This window comes from Mirounga angustirostris, unplaced genomic scaffold, assembly GCF_029215605.1.
Source record: "Mirounga angustirostris isolate CCGP_5_RB_7025 unplaced genomic scaffold, mMirAng1.0.hap1 SCAF_13, whole genome shotgun sequence".
Lineage (NCBI taxonomy): Eukaryota > Metazoa > Chordata > Mammalia > Carnivora > Phocidae > Mirounga > Mirounga angustirostris.
In genome coordinates this window covers 90,234,871-90,248,991 of record NW_026991721.1, presented here as the reverse complement: position 1 = coordinate 90,248,991, position 14,121 = coordinate 90,234,871, and the positions used below count along the sequence as shown (strand labels likewise).

The 14,121-nt window shown below is 39.3% G+C and overlaps 1 protein-coding gene across 1 annotated transcript; it reads right to left on the bottom strand.

The window, feature by feature from the left end:
* Positions 1-13: 13 nt before the first annotated feature.
* Positions 14-943, bottom strand: LOC123856738 (olfactory receptor 8B3-like). Its single transcript, XM_045892861.1, has one exon. The coding sequence runs from the start codon at positions 941-943 to the stop codon at positions 14-16; it is 930 nt and encodes a 309-aa protein (XP_045748817.1).
* Positions 944-14,121: the final 13,178 nt, after the last annotated feature.

The window sequence follows — 14,121 nt, the reverse complement described above, 5'->3', positions numbered from 1 at the left end:
ACACTGTTTCTGATCAAAACTGTTTCTTACCCAAGGTTTTTCTCACAGCACATTTAATGTCTTTGTTTCTCAAGCTGTAAATGAAGGGGTTCATCAAGGGAACCATATTGGTATAAAAGACAGAGGAGATTTTTCCCTCATCCATAGACCCAGCAGAAGATGGCTTAAGATACATAAATGCACCTGATCCAAAGAAGAGAGAAACAGCAACTATGTGCGAACTGCAGGTGCTGAAGGCTTTGGACTTACCCTTGGAGGAGCTGATGCGCAGGATGCTGGAGAGGATGAAACCATAAGAGACAAAGATGGTGACACTGGGTACAATCACACTGATGCCCGCCACAATGAAAACCACCAGCTCATTGACATAAGTGCTGGTGCAGGAGAGCTGGAGCAGAGGGAGGATATCACAAACATAATGGCTGATGGTGTTTGCATCACAGAAGGTCAGTCTCAGCATGCATCCTGTGTGAGCCGTGGCATCTGAAAATGCCATCAAATATGAGCCAAGCATAAGGCTGGAACACACTTTAGGGGACATGACAACATTATACAAAAGTGGGTTACAGATGGCCACATAGCGATCATAGGCCATTGACGTCAGCACATAAGCTTCAGAAATGCCAAAAAAACAGAGAAAGTAAAGCTGGGTCATGCATCCACTGTAAGAGATTATGTTCTTTGATATAAAGTTAGTCAGCATTTTGGGTGTAAACACAGAAGAATAGCAGAGGTCTATGAAGGACAAATTGAAGAGGAAAAAGTACATGGGGGTGTGGAGGTGTGAATTCAGCCCAGTTAGAGTTATCAAGCACAAATTTCCCAACATGGTGACCACATACATGAGTAGAAACAGGCAGAAGAGGGGGAGCTGGAGATATGGTAGGTCTGTTAGCCCTACCAGAATGAATTCAGTCACAAAAGAAGCATTTCCAGGAGTCATTCTTCTCCAAGGGAATCTGTGAACACAGGAGGAAAAGTTACACAGAGAACAATTCAACTTCTCCCACCATATCTCTTCTCACGGGAGTTGGGTTTGTACTGGGAGTGTTGGAGACTAGCCCACCCTGGACCAACAGAAAATGCTTAACTATTATCATGAACCTAGTTACTTGGACATTCCCTCATTAGAGACTTAATAAGCTTTATAAGCAAAAACATTCAAAAACTGGCCTACAGTATGAAGGCCAGTGCTTCTATATGCCAACAGGACTGCTGTGAAAACCAAAGGTTAAGGGAGAAGATTGGACCAGGAGAGAATCACCTTCTCTCATTTCATTTCTATGACTACGTGACTCCTCCCCTAACCAGTAAAATAGAGGCAGCAACCCCACCAACCTGGTGCTGGCCTTAATGGGGATTGGATTTGGTGTTGTGGGAATGAAGAACATTGTTCTAATCCAAAAATAAAGGACCAGAGTCTAGGGGAGTTTAAGTTCCTGCCCCACGTCACAGAGTAGAAAACATAAATGTACAAAAGTGAGAGTTCTGTCCATGGAACTGACCAATATATTTCATCCTTGAAACCTAATAATGTCTCTGAACCTTCCCTGCACCACCACCCTCCCCTCAAACAGGTCCTTCTATCAATTTAATGTGAGTCTGAGGACTGCAAAAACTGGGGAAAAGTGGCATATCTTAGATCTCTGGACTTCCATCACAAAAGGAAGACATGAATATAAATGGAATTCAGAAACTCACCTTCCTTAGGCAAGAAGGAACACCTTGGTCCTTCCTTACCAGTATTACCCCTGTGGTCCTGAAAGGAAGATTTGGTCTCTGTACCTTTTCTCCCCTTGATTCTATGAGGATGCAGCCCACACTTAATTTCTGAGCAGCTCTGGAAATCCTTTTGAACCACAGATAACAATTTCTGATTGTGTCCTCTCAAGCAGCAGACCAAAATAAACACCTTTTATTATTACCATTTTTGCCACTTGGTAAATCACAGAAGACTTAAAGTGAGTGTAATGATATAATGTCCTCGGTTATAAACAGGGCAGAAGCTTGCTCGCTCTTCCGCAGGGAATGGTTTCTGGGGTAATGGGATCTTGAGGGGATGTATTTACACAAGGGACCAGAATGTGTCTCTAATTCCTTAGGGATTCAAAATTTTACTCAAGATTATGCTCCACTGTAGGGATTGGACATCCCCTGAGAGGAGCCAAAAATAAATTCCCATTTCCAGGTCAGCAACATGGCAGAAGGGGAAGCTCTAGAACCTTCTACCCTCCATGAACACCCTGATTCAAAAAGTTTCACATACATATTCCTTTATAAGAAATCCAGTCAGTAGTTAAGGTAGTCCTGTTCCCAGTTAAACAATGAATCTAGTCATATTGGAAATGTTAGGGAAATTCTAGATATCCTCTTGTTCTAACACTTTTCCTTGCACAGCACCTTCAAATTGGGACACAACCCCCCAGTTTCTGGCTTTTCCTGGAGAGGAAAAGAAATACATCATGTGTCCAATGCCCCAACCTTTATTAGGTGTGCCCAGAAGACTGGCTTCTAGATAGTCTGTGTCAGAAAGCAGAGGGGATACAAGACACAGCATACTTTAGCTGCCCAGGGAGAGAGACAAAAAAGATGGTGTTTTGTGCTGGAAGTCATCAGAGTTCCTCACCCAGGCTCAGTATAGAGAAAGCAATTAAAAACCTCTTTCCTACAACTTCTCTAGGGTGAGGGGAAAATGTGCACCACACGCTAATAACCCAACTTATCTGTGAGCTACCTGAGGAATTGGCTTCAATCTTGCTTGTTTTAGATCACAGATGCAACTCAGCCCACAATGGAAGACTGGGGCAGGGTGGTGGGGGGGTAGGTAGCAACTAAGAACAAAGAAAGAGAATTAGACTGCACAAATTTGAGAGGCTTCCAAAGTCTCTGATCAGGCATATTGGTGATACCTTCTTGAGTTCAAGGCAAGACTATGAATATTAGGATAGATGGGCATTTTGTCTAATGTGCAGACACCAATGCAGAGAGTAAATGAAAATGAAGACAGGTTGAAATACTTTCCAAAAAGGAACAAGAGAAATCTCCACAAACTGCCTCTATGAAATAAAAAGATGTGATATACCTGACAGAGAATTCAAAATAACTGTCATAAAGATGCTCACTGAAGTCAGAGAATAATACACAACCAAGAGAAAATTTCAACAGAGCCAGAAAACTTAAAAGTATTAAACCAAAATCATTGAGCTGAAAAGTACAATAACTGACCTGAAATATTCAGCAGGGGTTCAAGAGCAAATGAGATCGAACAAAAGAAAAGATCACTGAATTTAATTAAAGGTCACTATAAATTATTCAATCAGAAGAGCAAATGAAAAAAGAATGAAAAATAGTGAAGAAAGCCTGAGGTACTTATTGGATACTACCAAGTGGATCAATGTATGCATTTAAGAAACCCCAGTAGGAGAGTGAGAAAGAACCAGGAAGCATATTCAAATTTAAAAAAGGCTGAAAAAATCACAAATTATGGCAATGTTCCAATACTGTGACTTACTTACAGTAAGGTAAAATCAAGAAAAATTGCATAATAAATACACACACACACACACATATACACACACCAGTCCAAGGGTCAACTACTTATCCACTCTCCACTTTACTTAACCTAACTAACCTGACTTCTGCTTCAGACTCAGGTCTATACCAATTTCCAGGAACAATGCTTATATAAGCAGGTGAGATATAAAATGCTCTAACCCTATATTTGGGAACTTAACACAAATTTATTGGCTGCTGAATCACCTGTAAACTTGAATTACGACTGTGATATCTGGTTCCTATTTAATCATCATGCTTTATGATACCTCTGGTCTTTTAAGCAGTCTTTCCTCTATGCCTAAGTATATTGATTTTTCAATATTCCCAAATAATTATCATCACACAGTTGTCAAAAATAATGCCCAAAGAAGTTCTTATAAGAAAATATTTTATCAAACAAAAAAAGAAAATTGTAAAAGCAGCAAGACAAAAGAAGTCCCTAACTTACAAGGGAAGACAATAAGATTAGCAGCAGATCTGTCAAGAGAATCTTGGCAAGCCAGAAGAAAGTGGCATGATATATTCATTGTCCTGAAAGGGAAAAATTACAGGCAAGAATACTCTATCCAACAAGGCTATCATTCAGAATAGAAGGAGAGATAAAGAGTTTCCCAAACAAAAACTAAAGGAATTTGTGACCACTAAATCAGCCCTGCAAGAAATATTAAAGTAGACTTTGACTGGGAAAGTAAGACCAAAAGCAACAAAGACTAGAAAGGAAAAGAGAAAATCTCCAGAAACAACACAAAACAAGTAATAAAATAGCACTAAATTCATATCTATCAATAATTACTCAGAAAGTAAATGGAGTGAATGCTCCAATCAAAAGACATAGAGTATCAGAATGGATAAAAAAACAAGACCCATCTATATGCTGCCTACAAGAAACTCATTTTAGACCTAAAGACACCTGTAGATTGAAAGTGAGGGAATAGAGAAATATTTGCCATGTAAGGATGTCAAAAGAAAGCCAGAGTAGCAATACTTATATCAGACAAACTAGATTTTAAACCAAAGACTGTAACATGAGATGAAGATGGGTACGATATAATAATTAGGGGGACTACCCAACAAGAAGATAAAGCAATTGTAAATATTTATACCCCCAACATGGGAGCACCCAAATATATCAAACAATTAATAACAAACATAAAGGAACTCATTGATAATAATACTAAATAGTAGGTGATTTTAACACCCAACTTACATCAATGGACACATCATCTAAGCATAAAATCAATAAGGAAACAATTGCTTTCAATGACACACTAAACCAGATGGATTTTACTGATATATTCAGAACATTTCATCCTAAAGCAGCAGAATATACATTCTTTTCAAGTGCATGTGGGTCATTCTCCAGAAGAGATCACATACGGGTCACAAATCAGACCTCAACAAGTACAAAAAGACTGAGATCATACAGTGCCACACCACAGAACAAACAATTACAAGAGAATAATATTAAAAAGTATATGCCAACAAATTGGGCAATCTGGAAGAAATAGATAAATTCCTAGAAACATAAAAGCTACGAAAACTGAAACAGGATGAAATAGAAAAGTAGAACAGATGAATAACCAGCAGAGAAACTGAATTAGTAATTAAAAATCTCCCAACAAACAAAAGTCCAGGGTCAGGTGGCTACACAGGGAAATTCTACCAAACATTTAAAGAAGAGTTAATACCTATTTTTCACAAACTATTCCAAAAAAATACAAATGCAAGGGAAACTTACAAACTCATCTATGAGGCTAGCATTACCCTGAATCCAAAACCAGACAAAGACTCCACTAAAAAAGAGAACTACAGGCCAATATCCCTGATGAACATGGACACAAAAAATCTCAACAAAATACTAGTAAATATAATCTAGCAGTACATTACAATAATCATTCGTCATGATCAAGTGAGAGGTATTCCTGGGCTGCAGGGGTAGTTCAATATTTGCAAAACAACCAATATAATACACCACATTTATAAAAGGAAGGATAAGAACCATATGATCTTCTCAATAGAGGCAGAAAAAGCATCTGACAGAGTACAACATCCATTCGTGATAAAAACCCTCAACCAATTAGGGTAGAGAGAACATACCTCAACATAGTAAAAGCCACATATAAAACTCCACAGATAATATCATCCTGGGGGGGGGGGGGGACAGAATTTCCTTTATAGTTGGGAACAGGACCAGGATGCCCATTCTCACCATTAATATTTAATACAGTACTGGAAGTCCTAGCCTCAGCAATCAGACAACAAAAAGAAATAAAAGGCATCCAAATCTGGAAGAAAGGAGTCAAACTTTCACTATTTGCAGACAACATAGTACTCTACATAGAAAACCCAAAGAATCCACCAAAAAGTTGCAGGAACTGACACACAAATTCAGTTAAAGATGAAGGATACAAAATCAATATAGAGAAATCTATTGCATTTCTATATGCCAATAATGAAGCAGTAGAAAAAGAAATCAAGGAATCAATCCCACTTACAATTGCACCATAAACCATAAGATACCTAGGAATAAACCACACCAAAGAGGTAAAAGATCTGCACTCTGAAAACTATGAAACACTGATGAAAGAAATACAAGATGACAAAAACAAATGGAAAGACATTCCATGCTCATGGATTGGAAGAACGAATATGTTAAAATGTCTGTACTACCCAAAGCAATCTATACATTTATTTTTTTTAAGATTTTATTTATTTATTTGACAGAGAGAGACACAGCGAGAGAGGGAACACAAGCAGGGGGAGTGGGAGAGGAGGAAGCAGGGAGTCCGATATGGGGCTCGATCCCAGGACCCCGGGATCATGACCTGAGCCAAAGGCAGACGCTTAATGACTGAGCCATCCAGGCACCCCGCAAACTATACATTTAATGCAATCTCTCTCAAAATACCACCAGCGTCTTACACAGAGCTAGAACAAACAATCCTAAAATTTGTATTGAACCACAAAGACCCTGAATAGACAAAGCAATCTTGAAAAAGGAAGTAAAGTGCAAGGCATCACAATTCTGTACTTCAAGATACATTACAAAGCTGTAATGATCAAGACAGTATGGTTGTGGCACAAAAACAGACACATAGATCAATGGTACAGAATAGAAAACCCAGATATGGACCCACAACTATATGGTCAACTAATCTTCGACAAAGCAGGAAAGAATATCAAATGGAAAAAAGACAGTCTCTTCAACAAATGGTGTTCAGAAAACAAGACAGCAACATGCAAAAAAATGAAACTGGATCACTTTCTTGTACCATACAAAAAAAATAAATTCAAAATGGATGAAAGATCTAAATGTAAGACAGGAAACCATCGACATCCTAGAGGAGAACACAGGTAGTAATCTCTTTGACATCAGCCATAACAACTTACTATATATTGTCTCCAGAGGCAAGGGATACAAAAGCAAAAATGAACTTTTGGGACTTCATCAAGATAAAAAGCTTCTGCACAGTGAAGGAAACAATCAACAAACCTAAAAGGCAACCTTCAGAATGGGAGAAGATATTTGCAAATGACATTATCTGATAAAGGGTTAGTATCCAAAATATATAAAGAACTTATCAAACTCAACACCCAAAAACAAATAACCCAGTTAAAAATGGGCAGAAGACATGAATAGACACATTTTTCCAAACAAGACATACAGATGGCCAATGGGCACATGAAAAGATGCTGAATATCACACATCATCAGGGAAATACAAATCAAAACTACAATGAGATATCATCTCACACTTGTCAGAATGGATAAAATCAATAGCACAGGAAACAACAGATGTTGATGAGGATGAGGATAGAGGGGAATGCTCTTACACTGTTGGTGGGAATGCAAACTGGTGCAGCCACTCTTGAAAACAGTATGGAGGGTCCTCAAAAGGATAAAAATAGAACGAATCTATGATCCAGCAATTGCAAAAGTAGGTATTTATCCAAAGGATACAAAAATAATGATTCGAGGTACACATGCACCTCGATTTACAGCAGCATTATCAACAAGAGCCAAATTATTGAAAGAGCCCAGATATCCACTGAATGATGAAATGATAAAGAAGATGTGGCATACACACACACACACACACACGATGGAATGTTAGCCATAAAAAAGAATGAAATATTGCCATTTACAAAGATGTGCATAGAGCTAGAGAGTATTATACTAAGTGACATAAGTCAGTCAGAATAAGACAAATACCATATGATTTCACTCATATGTGAAATTTAAAAAACAAGACAAATAAACATAGGGAGAAAAAAGAGGGCAAGCCATAAAACAGATTCTTGACTAAATACAACAAACAGGGTGCTGGAGGGGAGGTGGGCAGGGAGATAGGTTAAATAGGAGATGGCAATTAAGGAGGGAACTGACTGTGATGAGCACTGAGTGTTGGATGTAAGTGATAAATCATGAAATTTTAGCCCTGAAAATAATATTACACCATATGTTGATTGGAATTTAAATAAACACTTGAAACTAAAAAATAAAATAAAATAAAATAGAGCAAAATAGACTACAAAGAGTAGCAGACATAAAATCAAAAGGCTAAGATTTTAGTCTAAACTCTTACTTTATAAACCTGTGTGACTTAAGGTAAATCTAACTACTCTGAGCTTCACTTTCCCAGCCATACAATAAATATATTTTGATGATCAGTTATGTGTTGGTTTGACTGTAAAAAGGTAAAAGAGAAAAGTCTGCAAAAAGACTCTTCATATGTGGGTTTTTCATAGATGGATTTTATGCACTTGAGGAATGTTCCCTCTATCCCTACACTCTGAAGAGTTTTAATCAGGAAAGAATGCTGTATTTTGTCAAATGCTTTTTCTGCATCAATTGAGAGGACCATATGGTTCTTCTCTCTCCTCTTATTAATGTGTTCTATCACATTGATTGATTTGCGAATGTTGAACCACCCTTGCATCCCGGGGAAAAATCCCACTTGGTCATGGTGGATGATCCTTTTAATGTATTGTTGGATCCTATTAGCTAGGATTTTGTTGAGGATTTTGGAATCCATATTCATCAGGGATATCAGTCTGAAATTTTCCTTTTTGATGGGGTCTTTGCCTGGTTTGGAGATTAAGGTAATGCTGGCCTCACAGAATGAGTCTGGAAGCTTTCCTTCTGTTTCTATTTTTTGAAACAGCTTCAGTAGAATAGGTATTATTTCTTTCTTTCTTTTTTTTTTTAGGAATATGTAAGGAAAATTTATTATTTTTAAGTGTGTTAATTTCAAAGTTGAAAAATAGGTATTATTTCTTCTTTGAATGTTTGGTAGAATTCCCCAGGGAATCCATCAGGCCCTGGACTCTTGGTTTTTGGGAGGTTTTTGATCACTGCTTCAATCTCATTACTGGTTATTGGCCTATTCAGGTTGTCAGTTTCTTCCTGTTTCAGTCTTGTCAGCTTATAGGTTTCCAGGAAGGCATCCATTTCATCCAGATTGCTCAGCTTATTAGCATATAGTTGTTGATAATAATTTCTAATAATTGTTTCCATTTCCTTGGTGTTACTCATGATCTTTCCCCTTTCATTCATAATTTTATTAATTTGGGTCCTTTCTCTTTTCTTTTGGATAAGTCTGGTCAGTGGTTTATCGATCTTATTAATTCTTTCAAAGAACCAACTTCTAGTTTCATTGATCTGATCTACTGTGTTTCTGGTTTCTAATTCATTGATTTCTGCTCTAATTTTAATTATTTCTCTTCTAATGCATGGCTTAGGCGTCGTTTGTTGCTTTTTCTCTAGTTCTTTAAGGTGTGGAGTTAGTTGGTGAATTCGGGATTTTTCTACTTTTTTGAGTGAGGCTTGGATGGCTATGTATTTCCCCCTTAGGACCGCCTTTGCAGTATCCCATAGGTTTTGGACTGATGTGTTTTCGTTCTCACTGATTTCCATGAATTGTTTAAGTTCTTCTTTGATTTCTTGGTTGACCCAAACATTCTTGAGTAGAGTGGTCTTTAGCTTCCAAGTGTTTGAATTTCTGCCAATTTTTGTCTTGTGATTGAGTTCCAGTTTTAGAGCATTGTGGTCTGAGAATATGCAGGGAATAATCTCAATCTTTTGGTATCAGTTGAGACCTGATTTGTGACCCAGTATATGGTCTATTCTGGAGAAAGTTCCATGTGCGCTCGAGAAGAATGAGTATTCTGTTGTTTTAGGGTGGAATGTTCTGTATATATCTATGTGGTCCATCTGGTCCAGTGTGTCATTCAAAGCTCTTGTTTCTTCGTTGATCTTCAGCTTAGATGATCTGTCTGTTGCTGAGAGTGGAGTATTGAGGTCTCCTACAATTAAGGTATTGTTATCAATATGACTCTTTATTTTGGTTAACAGTTGGCTTATGTACATGGCTGCTCCCATGTTGGGGGCATAGATATTTACAATTGTTAGATCTTCTTGTTGGATAGACCCTTTAAGAATGATATAGTGTCCTTCTGTGTCTCTTATTACAGACTTTAGTTTAAAATCTAATTTGCCTGAAATAAGAATTGCTACCCCAGCTTTCTTTTGAGGTCCGCTCACATGGAAGATAGATCTCCATCCCTTCACTTTCAGTCTGGATGTATCTTTAGGTTCAAAATGAGTCTCTTGTAGACAGCATATGGATGGGTCCTGTCTTTTTATCCAATCTGCAACCCTGTGCCATTTTATGGGAGCGTTTAGGCCATTCATGTTGAGAGTGATTATTGAAAGATGAATTAATTGTCATCATGTTGCCTGTGAAGATGTTGTTTTTATAGATTGTCCCTGTAAATTTCTGTTGTAGATCACTCTTGGGGTCTTTCTCCTTTTATAGAACCCCCCTTAATATTTCTTGCAGGGCCAGCTTAGTGGTCACATATTCTTTCAGTTTCTGCCGGTCATGGAAACTCTGCATCTCTCCATCCATTCTAAATGAAAGCCTTGCCGGATAAAGTATTCTTGGCTGCATGTTCTTCTCATTTAGTACCCTGAATATGTCTTGCCAGGCCCTTCTGGCTTGCCAGGTCTCTGTGGATAGGTCTGACATTATTCTGATGTTCCTCCCTCTGTACGTAAGGAATCTCTTCCCCCTAACTGCCCTTAAGATGGTTTCCTTGGTTCTAAGATTTGCAAATTTTACTATTACGTGCCGGGGTGTTGGCCTGTTTTCCTTGATCTTGGGAGGGGTGCTCTCTGCCACTAGGACTTGAATGTTTGTTTCATTCCCCAGATTAGGGAAGTTCTCAGCTACGATTTGCTCAAATACATCTTCTAGCCCTCTCTCTCTCTCCACTCCCTCTGGGATTCCAATTATTCTGACATTGGAACACCTCATGGTGTCACTTATTTCTCTGATTCTATTTTCATGGATTCTGAGTTGTTTTTCCCTGGCCTCCTCTTTTCCCTTTTTATCTTTATTATACTGTCTTCCAGGTCGCTTATTCTCTCTTCTGTCTCAGTTACCCTAGCTGTTAGATTATCTAGATTGGATTGGATCTCATTGATAGCATTTTTAAGTTCTGCCAATTCACCTTTTATTTCAGCCCTTAGAGACTCTATGTTGCCATTAATTGATTTCTCCATTCTAGCCATTGTCTTCACAATTGCTAGCCTGAATTCCATCTCCAATATCTTGGTTATATCTGCATCCATTTGTAAATCTGCAGCATAAGTCATAATCTTTGAGTCTTTTCTGTTTTGGGGGCTCCTCCTCCTAGTCATTCTGTTGATGGGTGTTTGAGGGAATGTATAGAGTCCAAATTATTGACCAGAACCCAAGCAAGATGCACCTGTTTTCTTGGGACCTTAGGGTTGCTGGCCTCTTGTTTTCCCAGCCTGTCTTCTGTGGGAGGGGCCTGCTGCGCTGTTACTCAGGCAACCCTGTTTGGGCGGAGTTGCCCTGCGCCCCTGTGGCAGGGGATGGGCTCAGTGGGAATCAGTCTTTGGGGCTTTTGTTCTCTGGCGCCTTTCCCTGGCAGTTTTCCACGTCTCTTCTGCGAGTCAGAGCAGAAGAGACCATTTCCAACCCTCTGCCTCAGAGCAGAGAGACCGCAGTCTGTTCTTCAGTGAGCTCTCCAGGCCAAACCATCTCTGTTTCTGTCCGTGCTGCTATAAACTGCAGTGTCCTGGGTTGTGCGTCCCTCCGCAGTGCCCCCAGTCCTGCCTCCAGGTCAGGCACATCTCTGCCCTTTGTGCTTCTAAAACCGCCAGCTGCTCCCAGTTCGCGTGCGCGCACGTCTCAGCTGCTTGGGGTCCTGTCCCGGGGACTGCAGTTCGTGTGTGCGTGACTCTGCCGCTTGGGGTTTCCACCCCGGGGGTTGCAGTTCACCGTTGGGACCCCAGCACACCAGTTTCTGTCTCAGAGGCTGCAGTTTGCGTGGGCGGGACGGTCGCTCCGGGTTTCTGTCCGTGGGGCTGCGGTTCGCATGCGCAGGACCCCGCCAGTCTGGTCTTCCACCCCGGGGGCTGCCCTAAAGTCCTTTCCCGAGGCTACCGGTCTGCGAGTCTGTACCCCGTCTGCAGCGTGGAAGGCTGTCACTCACCGGTGGTGGTGGATCCCCATGGCCAGGCACCCTCCCACTGCCGTTTATCCTCCGATATCTGCCCGAAGAATCGCGGCTCTCCGCTTCATACCTCAAAACCAACCGCCTGCGATATTCTGTTTGTAGAGATCCAGATCTTCTTACATCTCAGGCTGGTTTCGTGGGTGCTCAGGGTGGTCTGGTAGATATCCAGCTCAATTCCAGGGACCAGTTGAAATAGGGGCCCCTACTCTTCCGCCATCTTTCCCCCTGGATTAAGGACTTTTAAAGTAGTCATCTTTTTGTGTTTTCTCAAAAGAAAAATAATCCAACATCCTATTTCAGAAAAGAAATTGTCACAATCTGGTTTATTCACCAAATGTTTCAAGTTGTCATTGCTCTCCCAGCTGCTATTTCAGGGTTTTTGTAACTTAAAATCCATATGGAAGCAGCACACGGAAGCCAACAAAAACAGGAGTGATTTAGCTGTTCCCAGGTCCTCCAGCCCTGCTACTTTACCTGTTTTTTTTTTTTTCATTATTATTATGTTCAGCTAGCCATCATATAGTACATCATTAGTTTTTGATGTAGTGTTCAATGTTCCAATAGTTGCTTTAACACCAAGTGCTCACCACAACATGTGCCCTCCTTAATGCCCATCTCCTGGTTTAAATATCAAATGACTTGTGCTTTTATCCTACCCAGAGAAATCCTGTGGTCTCCATAATATTTCTAGAGCTTTCTAGAAAGGAAGAATCACAAAAAGAGCTGTCTTCTTCCCATCATTTGCTTTCTAAATTCCTTCATCTTGTGTTTTGAATACCAAACACTATTTAATCTCCTGTTCTCTATGTTCCTGGTTCCTCATAAATGTGGAGACCAATTTGGCCCTTTGGCCTTCATTCCCCAAAACACTATTATTGTAGGATCATTGTGCATTATAAGTTTTATCAAAGCTGTATAGACACTGAGGGAAATTGCAGTACTCTAAAGAGTAGGATACAAAGTCAGATGAAATGTGGTTTTAAACCTCATAGTCCTTTTTTACAGAGAGATTTCTTGTTTATTGTCCATGCAGTTTTTGGGTCCTGGCCTAATGTTTGTTGCTGGGTTCCTTTCTCTCCTGCGCCCTAGTCTCTGAATTATTAGTACTTGCAAACATTCTAAAATATTTTTTTTAATTAATTTGCAGAAAAGCTCCCTGTTTCAGTCAATTCTCTCTCAACTCCCCCAGCCTAATAGGACTTCTCTTTCAAGAGGAAGAACTATCAAACTATTTTCCTAAAACAACCATTACCCTGAGGGATATTCATGTGTAAGCCAACAAAGCACAGTCAACTTTCAAAATAATAAATGTTCTTATATTTCAGGATTACTGAAATAAAATAAAAATAATAAAATGAAGTAGAAAAAAAGTATATTGGAAAGAGCAGTAGACTTGAAATCAGGAGGCCACACTTTATCTAGGTGTTTCCTTAATAAGCTGTATGACTTAACTCATTAACTTTTCTCAGCTTCTATATCATGTCTATGCAATAAATATATATTGAGGATCATGTATGTGTCCTATGGTAAATATGAAATCTCTGTCAAAAGAAGCTTAACACATAGTGTTTAGCTGGAAAGTGGATTATATTTTATAGATGTTCTGGAACCTGCTGTATCTGTGAAACAGTGACATTTCAAGGAGACACATTACAGGCCAGGGAAGGGTATAGACAGGAGTAAAGATTATCTGATTCCTGATTCTAAAAGCATAGTATAAGAAACCCCCACAGGTATAAGATCACCATAGTGTTACTTTACATGATCATTAACAGACCTATTTATCCTTTTCCAGGAGAAAAAAACAAATTCCATAATGATAATGTAAAAAACAGAGATAAATTTGTTAATGTTATTCATAAATGGTTAAAGTGGTAAAAGGAGAAGACATTGTGAAAATGATAAGGAAGGAAGATCTATTATTAAAAAATTGGAAACAAATTGGGCTCTCTGCTCCTCCCTGTCTGACACACAGCTACATCTTCTGGTGCAGTGACAGCACCATCCCAGAGACAAG

Bases quoted from the DNA above. Each gene is read 5' to 3' on its own strand.
- LOC123856738 (XM_045892861.1), bottom strand. From the start codon at position 943: ATGACTCCTGGAAATGCTTCTTTTGTGACTGAATTCATTCTGGTAGGG.